At 47.4% G+C, this 10,528-nt stretch overlaps 2 protein-coding genes and 1 non-coding gene across 11 annotated transcripts in view; 1 reads left to right on the forward strand and 2 right to left on the reverse strand.

Moving 5' to 3' along the window:
* Positions 1-1,435: 1,435 nt before the first annotated feature.
* Positions 1,436-3,258, reverse strand: Il23a (interleukin 23 subunit alpha). Its single transcript, XM_021175183.2, has 4 exons — positions 3,097-3,258; positions 2,785-2,886; positions 2,369-2,515; positions 1,436-2,266 (listed from the first exon to the last, which is right to left on the reverse strand). Exons 1-4 carry the CDS (start codon positions 3,256-3,258, stop codon positions 2,087-2,089), a joined length of 591 nt encoding a protein of 196 aa, XP_021030842.1. The 3' UTR covers positions 1,436-2,086.
* Positions 3,259-4,665: 1,407 nt separating this feature from the next.
* LOC115032174 lies at positions 4,666-4,768 on the reverse strand. The gene has a single exon (XR_003837836.1). It is a non-coding gene; the product is annotated as a U6 spliceosomal RNA (small nuclear RNA).
* A 3,866-nt stretch (positions 4,769-8,634) lies between these two features.
* Positions 8,635-10,528, forward strand: part of Pan2 (poly(A) specific ribonuclease subunit PAN2) — a 19,129-nt gene continuing 17,235 nt past the window's right edge. For 7 of the 9 annotated variants that reach the window (XM_021173664.2, XM_021173667.2, XM_021173663.2 and 4 more), the window contains exons 1-2: positions 8,635-8,790; positions 9,414-9,812. In XM_021173664.2, coding sequence (XP_021029323.1) covers positions 9,531-9,812 — 282 coding nt within the window. In that variant the 5' untranslated portion in view covers positions 8,635-8,790; positions 9,414-9,530. Of the gene's footprint in view, positions 8,791-9,413; positions 9,813-10,528 lie in introns of those variants that run through there. The other 2 variants (XM_029482702.1, XM_029482701.1) reach the window with 2 other exon arrangements.

Raw genomic sequence — 10,528 nt, forward strand, 5'->3', positions numbered from 1 at the left:
TCTTCTCTTCCCACTCCTCCTTTTCCAACTTTCCCTCCTCCTCCTCCTCCTTTTCCCACCTCTCCTCCTCTTCCCACAATTTCTCCTCCTCCCCCCCCTTTTTTCTTCCTCCTCATTCTTCTTTACTTTTGAGACTAAAGTTTTAACTTGAGTACTAAGCAATCTTCCTTCTGAAGGAGTTTACAGAGATCCTTAAGGGAGACTCACAGGCCTTGTGAGTTGCCTTCATCTTCCTGTAATGCTTGACCTGCTCAAAACTGAAGTCCTAAGCTAGGGCTGCAGCTCAGTGATGGAGCACTTGTCTGGTATACCTGAGGCTTTGGGTTCAATCCCCAACCCTATGGTAAAACTGAACTCTCACTTGTATCTGTTGTGAGTTGGGTTCCTGTGTTTGGTTAGATATACATACATGGATACACACACACACTCACACACACATATACTCACGGTCATGAAGTCAGGGAAGAAAGCAACGGATTGGGGAAACACGTTGCCTACAGGTGTACTGCCCACTACCTGACCTGAATCCCTTGTAATCTCTGCTTAGTCATCAAAGAAGCCATACTGATAGAAAAAGCCTACTTGTCTTAGACTTCATGTCTATAATACCAGCACCTGGGAGGCTGAGGAAGGAGGCCAGCCACAAGTGCAAAGCCTGTTTGGACTGTCTGAGAAGTCAAACCAAAACTTTACCAGGCTTGGTGGCCCACCTATGATCCTGAAGTAAGAGGATTGCTCTGAATTGAGCATCATCCTGGTCAATGTGTCAAGGAGTTACAAGACTCCATAGAAATACCCTATTCAAAAAACAAACACCAAAAATTCAAGCCAGGTGTGATACTGCACTGAGGCCATAAATTCCCGACAGGCTGGTGTGGGTAAAGCCCTTGCCAGGCAACTGTGCAGACTGGAGAAATGTGGAGATTGGAGCTCCAATACCTACATAAATGATGGATGGGTCTCGTTCCCCACCTATAATTCCAGCCCTTGGGAGGCTGAGACAGGCTCTCCAGAGCAAGCTGACAAGGTAGGTTAGTCCAATCAATCTGCTAAACTAGGTTCAAGTTAACTTGGCACAAAGCTGGGAGAGGTGTCACACACCTCTAACCCCAGCGTTAAAGAGACAAGAGGCGGGCAGATCTGTGCTGAGTTCAATGCCAGCCAAAACTGCATAGTGAACCTATATATATATATACATACATGAACATCATACATACAAGTCTAAAAAGACCGAGCATATTCGGCAGTGGAGATACCGTATTATCATTCTGTGAACTCGACACAGGTGTGTCCATTCAGAACCCAGCATGCTCTGAGGCCTTTGATCTGAGATGTCAGCGTAGAAGGGGTTCATGTTATCACTTGGCCCTACTTTTCCCATCTGTTTTCTCATCTCTTTTCTCTCCCGACTAATCTTAGAAATTTAGACCCAGAGAGCCACATAAATAAATCTTTATTGAAAAAAAATACATAATTCCTTATAAATAGAATAAATAACCATCATCTATACTGTTACAAGGATAAATAATATCAAAAGTTCCCTTCCCACTTAATAACTATGCAGCTTTGTCACAGGTCATATTGGTAGCATTTGTCAGTTCGTATTGGTAGTCCTGTTAGTTCTTAGTGACTAGATTCTGTTAGAACGGAGGGATGGAGCAGGCAGTTACAGAGCTGCTGTCTGGAGTACTATGCATCTGCACCTTTCCCTGAGCCACCCAGGAAAGTATAATGTTCCCCTTTTCTTGTTTTTCTTACAGATACTGGCCAAAGCCTGGGCTCACTTTTTCTGATGCTCTGGGTTTTCTCAGTTTCTGGATGCCACCGCCTCCTTCCCCTCTGGCCACGCAGCTGTTTGCCGGCTTCCAAGGCCAAGGGCTCAACGTTATTCTTCTTCTCCAGCTCCTTTCTCTAGCCAGCTGCCTGCTCTGGGGTTTGTTTCTTTTCTCTTTAATAATGGTGTCCTTGCCCTTCACACAAAACAAACAAAACAAGAACAGCACAAGTCCTAATGGGTTAATTAGCTGGTAGATGTCTGGGCTGATAGATTAGTCTTATCATGGTAGCCATGGGAACCTGGGCATCCTTAAGCTGTTGGCACTAAGGGCTCAGTCAGAGTTGCTGCTCCGTGGGCAAAGACCCGGGCAGCTATGGCCAAAAAGGCCTGGAGGCTTCGAAGGATCTTGGAACGGAGAAGGGGGCGCTGCCACTGCTGACTAGAACTCGGGCCGGGCATCTGTTGGGTCTCCCGGGGGTGATCCTCTGGCTGAAAGACACAGGACACAGTCAGAAAGGACTCCAGATACTAAACTCCCAGCTTCTTTTCCAGACACTGGCTAGCCCTATCTTCCGGATCTCTCGTTCATACCTGGAGGAGTTGGCTGAGTCCTAGTAGGGAGGTGTGAAGTTGCTCCACGGGGCTATCAGGGAGTAGAGCAGGCTCCCCTTTGAAGATGTCTGAGTCAAGCAGGTGCTTATAAAAAGCCAGACCTTGGCGGATCCTTTGCAAGCAGAACTGGGGAAGAAGAAAGCAATCAAGATAGATAGATCCTCTTTCCTAGTGCCTGCCTGCCTGCCTTTCTTCCTTCCTCTGTTTTTCCTTTTTCTTTCTTTAGACAGCATTTCACTACCTTAGGCTTTGGCCTTAAACTTACCACCCACAGCTCAGGCTGGCTTCAAGCCAACTGCGGCTCCTCGTCATCTCAGGCAAAGCTAAATGGCCATGGACGCTCAGCTTCCTCTCACCTCCCTCTCCTAGACACATCAACATCGGCTTAGTGGTACCTGGCTGTTGTCCTTGAGTCCTTGTGGGTCACAACCGTCTCCACACTGGATACGGGGCACATTATTTTCAGTCTCTTCATCCTCTTCTTCTCGTAGTAGATCCTGTAATGGAGGGAGTGGGAACAGTGAGGCGAGGTGACCGCTTCGCGTTCTGCTCAACCGCCGGCCCACAACTCTTCCAGAAGCCCCCCCGGTCTTCTGTCCTATCTCATTCCAACCCTCCAGATCCACCCAGGGCCACAGCTTCCATTAAACCTACACACTTGGAGGACTGGGAAAGTTTTCTGCGCGGTTCCAGGAGCTGACACTTACCATATGTCCCGCTGGTGCATGTGCGTTCCAGGCTAGCGTGCAGAGATTCCGAGAGAGCTGCTGGCACTGAGCCCAGTCAGGACTGCTACTCCTAGGCACAGCCAGGCCCTGAGTGACCCAGGGCAACAGCCATAGCAGTATTACTGCTCTGCAATCCAGCATCTTGTTCCCTGCTTCTTAGATCTGGCTGGCTCTGTGATCTGCACCAGGCCTGTGGACCCTCTATCCACCTCCTTTGGCTCTGAGTCTCCCTCTGTAGTCCGACTTCTAAGCGGCTTCCTGATTTCTTCCTTTTGTCTCCCAGTCTCTTTTTAAGGTCCCTGCACTGTAAGGCCCGCCCTTCACACTAGCAGGTGACTCAGTGCAGGTGGGATTCCCCTCCCTACATCATCTCCCTCTTTGGAGAGCCCAGGTATGCCGCCTCAGTTCCAGGGGAAATGAGTGGTGAGGTTGTTGTGGCTAGAGGCCTAGGTCGGGACACATGTGTCATGCTCTCCAGGAACACAGAAGACTGCAGAAGGAGCAGGGAAGTAATGGACATTTAAATGAATATCTCCAGTTCCTTCCTGTGTAATCTGTCTGATATTGTTTTTTTTTTTTTTTTTTTGCCTCTCAAGGCTTTATTCTTACCCAACCCCAGTCAGATTTCCTCACTTCCTCTTGCCCGAGGGAAAACCAAAACAGCACTCATTCATCTCCAAATCCCATGGTGACCTCAGATTCGAAGTCTGGTTCCCGTGTCATGCCTTCCATGCAAGACCAAGGCATTTCCTTCTTTCCATGTTCTTTTCACCAGGCGGTCCTGGTTTTGAAGGTGACAGTAGCCACCTTCTTAGATCACCTTCTGTGATCTGAGAAGCCTCAGAGGGGCAGTAAGAAATAGTAAGTAAGGGCATTCCCCGGGTGAGAATGCTGGCTAAGAACCTCTTCATTTCTCAGCCCTCTTAGCCTACAGTTGCCATCAGTTCTGCAGGATTTAGGTAATGATTTTTCAGGGAGTCGGGGACTGGCAGTCCGCCCCCTGCTCCCACCCCATAGCTAGAAAGCATAGACAGAAGTTCTGGGTGGTTGAAAGTACAGCGATGATGACCCGTGCTGGCCTTTCAGCCTGTTGCATCCACGGGTAAAACCCGCTGATGGCTGATTGATTTCATCACCTTCCATGATGTAACACCCAGGGAAGCAGCTGTGAGAGTGGGGTTGGATGTGGGAGGAGAAGGTGGTCTGAAGCTGGGACTCCCCCAACCCCAGTGTAGGGTCCCTGCACCATCTGGACGTCAGAGTGAGGCCATAGATGACCACACGGCAGGCTCTCAAAAGTTATCTTGTCCTCCGACCCTCCTTTCACTTAGGACTCTTGTTTGGTTTTGGAGACAGGTTTCTCTGTGTATCCCTGGCTGTCCTGGAACTCATGCCTCAAAAAATATCAGACAGATTACATGGGAGGAACTAGAGGTGATATGAAGATGTAGACCATGCTGGTCTCCAACTCAGAGATCCCCCTGCCTCTGCCTCCTGAGTGTTGGGATTAAAGTTGTGTACCACCTCTGCCTGAAGACTTTCTTTTTTTTAATTATAAAATTCTTTATGGATTTGCATTTCATCTTTGCACAGCGGCCATGCTAATCTTCTCTGTATCCTTCCAATTTTAGTAAGGTGTGGCTGAAGCAAATACCCTTTGGGACTATTTTAAACTGCCCGAATGAAGCTTTTGGTTTAAATACTATTATTAGGATTTTGTGATGACTCTGCCTCCCTTCCAATGAAACATTTCCAGCATTTGAGAATTAGCTCGGTTTGGGGGAGAAATGATTTGTCTACCTAGGACAGATATAAACAGAATAAAGGAATTGGGAGGAGGATGCATAAGGGAGTCCTCGTTATTTTGTGCAGTGTCTCTCTTTTGCTACGCCTGGTCAGTGTCCTGAGAGTCCTCACAGGTAGGAGATAAAAGGTGAGAAGAAAGATAAGGAAACGAAGATGAGGTGGGAAGAGATTGACAGAGTGAGTTGGAGGCACAGGCTCTCAGCTGTTTCACTTCCTGGTGCTTTAGCAGTTGAGTAGGAAGCAGGTTGGTGTGGCGACTCCAAAGTGGCTGTCTTGCAGCTGGAACCACTTCCAAGGCTGCTGCTGACCTAGAGCTTCAAGAAGCCCTTGACGTCAGCGCGGGGTGGGGGGTGGGGGGGCTCAACCGTTATGCAAATCACATTCAGAAGACACTCCTAGACAGGCCTTTCCAGATGAATGCCCAGACTCCAAATCCAATTGAAGTTTCCCCAGGTGGTTAATGACTATAGCTAATAATGATGGCTAACTCGTATCTAACTCTCACTTTGTGATGAGTACCTGATCTAAGCACTTTACAAGCATTAATCTAAGTCTCAATAAATTCTACGTCGTGCATATTATATCATGGATTTACTAGGGAGACTGAGGTGCAAAGATAAGTCGTTTAACGAAGACCTCATAGCTGGGAAATGGCTAGCTGTAGTGCCGAACACAAAATTCTACTTTTAAAAATTGTTTAAAATTATTATGTGTGTGCAGGTGCATGTGTGCCTCGGGATGCCTGTGGACATCAGAGGACAGCTCTGTCTAGACAGCCCTCTCTTTGCACCTTTGTGTAGGTTCCAGAAATTGACCACAGGTTGCTAGTCTTCCAACCTGGCTTTGTATTCCACACATGCTAGGCAAGTGTTCTACCAGCCTTTGAATCCCCAGGAATAAAGACATAAGCACTACCGCACCTAGTTTATCTTTACATTTTCAGTCTTTGTTTGTTTGTTTTGTTTTTGTTTTTCAAGACAGGGTTTCTCTGTATAGCTCTGGCTGTCCTGGAACTCACTTTGTAGACCAGGCTGGCCTCGAACGCAGAAATCCGCCTGCCTCTGCCTCCCCAGTGCTGGGATTAAAGGCGTGCGCCACCATGCCCAGCTTTTTAAAAAAAAATATTGTTAAGATATACTTGTTTATTTTATGTATATGAGTACACTGTAGTCGTCTTCAGACACACCAGAAGAGGTTATCAGCTCCCGTTTCAGATGGCTGTGAGCCACCATGTGGTTGCTGGGAATTGAACTCAGGACCTCTGGAAGAGTAGTCAGTGCTCTTAGCCACTGAGCCATTTCTCCAGCCCTGTATTTTGAGTCTTCTAACTTAGCTTTAGTAACAAGGATTATAGACCTGTATCAGGCTCAACCCATATTCTGCAGTTTAGTTCCTTGTTTGTTTTTGAGACAGTTTCTTGTCACCCAGACTGGCTTCAGAATGACCTTGAGCTCCTGATCCTCCTGCCTCTGCTTCCCAAGCGCTGGGGTTACAGGTGTGCTTCTCTCCATATAAAATTATATAAATAATATAAAATTACTGTGTCATTATATTGGATACTGTGAGGAAACTCAAGTGGAAGTAGATTTTTGATTCATAGTTTATTGAGTGAGGTGTGGTGGCACCCTTCTGTATACCCAGTTCTGGGGTTAATATGAAGGGAGGATTACAAGTTCAAGTCTAGTTTGGACTCCTTACTGAGAATTCAGCTCAACAAACCAAAAAGTAACTGATTTACTCCAAGAATCTCAAGCTCCTTAACTCCCGTGGTCTGTGAGGTCTCTTTCAATTGTGAACCTTTAATATGGAGATTTTCTGTGTAGGGACTGTTTGGGTCTCTTAGCACCTAAGTCCTTGTATGAAAATTTAAATCTAAGGACCTGTGAAGCCAGAGATCCTTTGAGTTAGGTGTCCTCTATTTTGATGTAGGATTTGTTGGTGTGTGGAATACCCAAGTGCCTACGTCCCCCTTGCCCACCCCATTACTATTTTATTTTGTTTTTTTTTTTTTTTAGATAGAGTTTCAGGTAGGCTAGGCTGCAGAGCATCCATAGTTGAAGACCTGATCCATCTGCCTCAGGGTTCTTTCTTGAAGTTCTACTTGCTTGCCTTTATTGAGAGAGAGAAAAATCACACACACACACACAGAGAGAGAGAGACAGACAGACAGACAGACAGACAGAGGGACAGACAGAGACAGATAGACACTTAAATTTATTTATTATGTATGTGTGCCACAGTATGGATGTGAAGACAACCACGTTGAGTCTCAGGGATGGAACTCAGACCCTGACAGTTGCTAGCAGTACCCTTACCTGCTGTACCATCTTGAAATCCTCTTTCACCTTTTTGAAAAGAAATACATTTTTATTTGGATGAGCGGGGTGTTTTGAGACCGGGCCTCACTGTCTAGCCTTGGTTGGCCTAGAATTCACTATGTAGACCAAGCTGTCCTCAAATTCACAGAAATCCATTCTGCCTCCTGAGTGGTGGGATTGCCATCCCACTTAGCCTGGTTTTTGTTTGTTTGAAACAGGGTCTCATGTAACCTGACTAGCCTGGGACTTGCTATATAGAAGAAGCTAACCTTGAACACTAATCCTCCTGCCTCAGGATTACTGCCATTACAAATATACCTCCACTATGCCTGGCCCAAGAAATGCTTTAAAAGTTTTATTATTGGTGAGAACTTCCTTCCACAGGCACCTGTTGAAAGGGATATTCACCCTGTAGCCATAGCAAGCCTGGTCCTTACTATCTATGTAGCCTAGGCTGGCTTCGAATTTGTAAGGGATTCCTGCCTCTGCTTTAATAATGCAGGTTTTGTAGGTATGGACCACTAGCGGCACAGGGCCTTTAAAAACAGAAATGACAGCTGAGTTTGGGCAACCTAAGACATCTCACAGCCTGGGCCAATTCCAAAGCAGTTTAGTACACAGCCAGTACCCCGAAATGTTTTAGACACGGTGACACACTCTCACAGGAGAGGGAGAGGCAGTTGGATCTCTTAGTTGGAGATTAATCAAGAACCCCTCAGAATCACTGACCGCTACAGCTCAGTTGACTCAGTTTACTGTTTATCTTTCTCTTGGGGTCAATGTCCAGCTCCACGGTCTAGGGGAATTTTGACAGTCTAGGAGACTTGTTTCTTGGGAAAATTAGGGGACCTCTGGGGACGACACAAACATTGATGGGAATTTCAGATGGATGCCTCTAGAAATAGAGAAAAGGTGGTCACTTGGGCCACACTAGAAGTCAGGCTCCCGCTTCCTTTTTCTTCCCCACATCTAGAAGTCATAGGAAATGCCAGTGAGTTTCGGGGGCACAGGGTCAGAGGTATTGGAATGGCTCACAGGCACAGCAAGATGAAGGTCTATACGCCGGGAATGATGAAGGCCACGCTGGGAATACCCACCCGGCGAGTCCCAGTGCTTAGCCTCTGGCGCCCCTTTAGTCTAGTTCTTGTTTAGGGAGCTTAAAAGCGTGGCTTCAAAGTCTAAAGTTAATTTTGCTCAACAAAGCCTGAGAGCGAAGGGATTACTTTTCGTAACACCAAATAGATCCGCGCTTGATTCAGTTTGTCCCCGGTGGCATTCCGTAACCTTGTTTTGGCGGAGCCTACGTCACTCGCCTCCTCAGGATCTGCCTGTACCTGTCTCTTTCTGATTGGCTGAGATGAGCCCGTGGCCCCCGCTGATTGGAAGCGATGGCTGCCAATCCGCCGTCCGTCTTGCTTGGGTTAGGTTGAGCTAGAGGCGGGGGAGTAGTAGGGAAACTGGAATTTCCCGCGGAGCTGACGGCGCTTTCTCTACCCCCTACTCGTTTGAATTCCACGCGCTCCAAAATATCCGCCATGGAGAAATCTTGGTAATGACCCATTCCCCGTAAGCATCCCAGGAACACGTCTTGACCTTTGCCCTAATCCTTCCCCTCCCGTCCCCTGCGCTGGGGGAGAATTCTGGGTAACCAGTTTCTCTGGTTCGCTCAAAGAATTCTGGGTAGCTATCCGTTTCCATTACTTCCCCCTTACCCCCGCCCCGTCTGTGGGTAACTGGCCGTTCTTGTTACCCACCCCCTGGAGAATGCTGGGTAACCACTGTAAAGGATTCTGGGAAACTGGCTTGTCTTGCCCCCTTCACCGCCCAGCCCCTTTGTCTCATGTCCAGTTCTAAGAAACAAGCATTTCAGAGCTCTCCCCCGAACTCCAGCCCCCATCAAACCCGCTCCTTTCACCTTGTGGTTCAGGAGAAAGGGAAGTCAAGAATTAGATCATTTGGTGGGCTGGCAGGAAACTTAGGAAGTTTAGAGGTGCAGAGTAAGGGACGCTGTCGTGCCACTCACAGTACAGCGTTGCCCTTGTCCTCTTCCTGCATGTTTCCGTCTTTGCCTGGCAGTCTCATCCCCTCTGCCTACCTCATTGTCCTGTCCACATAGAAGATACTTCCAGTACCTAGGCCTATCCCTGACTGCGCTGCCTCTTTCCCTTGCAGGCCAGAATGTCCATTCTAGGTTCACTGGTGCTGTCCTCCTGAAGGCTGGGTCCCTTGTCTGTAGGAACCGTGGCAAGGGAGGGTGTGACTCCGGTCTGACCAGCGGCCACTATCGTCATGAACTTTGAGGGTCTGGATCCGGGACTGGCCGAATTTTCCCCAGCTATGCATTCTACCCTGGACCCAGTCCTGGATGCCCACCTGAATCCGAGTTTGCTACAGAATGTGCAGCTAGACCCAGAGGGAGTGGCCTTGGAGGCTCTTCCTGTCCAGGAGTCAGTGCACATAATGGAAGGTGTCTACTCTGAGTTGCACAGCGTGGTGGCTGAAGTGGGAGTGCCTGTGTCTGTCTCCCACTTTGATTTACATGAGGAGATGCTGTGGGTGGGGAGCCATGGGGTAAGAACTATACCCCTTTCTGAAGGCTGAAAGGGTGTATTAGAAATCTTTATCTGGTCTTTGCCCAAGGACAGCTCTTTGCAGGTAGTCAAAACTGAGTTGAACTGATGAGAGTTAGCTGGGTCTTTCAAACCAACAAGGGAGTGGAGAGATTAACTACATATTTAGTTTCATAAGGCATTCCACTCTGCCAGTTCTCCTATCACTACTGTGTTTTTTGCGACATCATCTCTCTCTATAGTCCAGGCTGATCTAGAACTCACAGCAGTCCTCCTGCTTTTGCCTCCAAAGTGCTGAGTTTCCTTGTATGCAACCATATCTGACTGTTGTTTGTTGTTTTTGTTTTTGTTGTTGTTGTTTATTGTTTTTAAAGACAGGGTCTCTCTATCCGAATCTGGCCTTAAACTTTATGTATAGCCAAGGATGGTCTTGAATTTCTGATCCTTCTGCCTTTATCTCCTGAGCGCTGGGAATATAGACACCAAAACCATATTCAGCGTATGTCGCTTGGATAAACCCCGGAGCTTTGTGCACAGCAGGCAAGCACTGAACTCACTCCTACAGGTCAAATCCTGGTTTTGTTTTGTTTTTTTTGGGTTTTTTGTTTTTTTGTTTTTCAAGACAGGGTTTCTCTGTGTAGCCCTGGCTGTCCTGGAACTCACTTTGTAGACCAGGCTGGCCTTGAACTCAGAAATCTACCTGCCTCTGCCTCCTGA

The sequence above is a fragment of the Mus caroli genome, chromosome 10 (assembly GCF_900094665.2).
Source record: "Mus caroli chromosome 10, CAROLI_EIJ_v1.1, whole genome shotgun sequence".
NCBI lineage: Eukaryota > Metazoa > Chordata > Mammalia > Rodentia > Muridae > Mus > Mus caroli.

What these genes read in the sequence shown, in the direction of transcription:
- Il23a (XM_021175183.2), bottom strand. Translation starts at nt 3,258, where the DNA reads ATGCTGGATTGCAGAGCAGTAATACTGCTATGGCTGTTGCCCTGGGTC. An exon ending in GACTCAAGGACAACAGCCAG is followed by an intron (nt 2,516 to 2,784) that starts GTACCACTAAGC and finishes CTTCTTCCCCAG; the next exon opens with TTCTGCTTGCAAAGGATCCG. An exon ending in GACTCAGCCAACTCCTCCAG is followed by an intron (nt 2,267 to 2,368) that starts GTATGAACGAGA and finishes TGTGTCTTTCAG; the next exon opens with CCAGAGGATCACCCCCGGGA.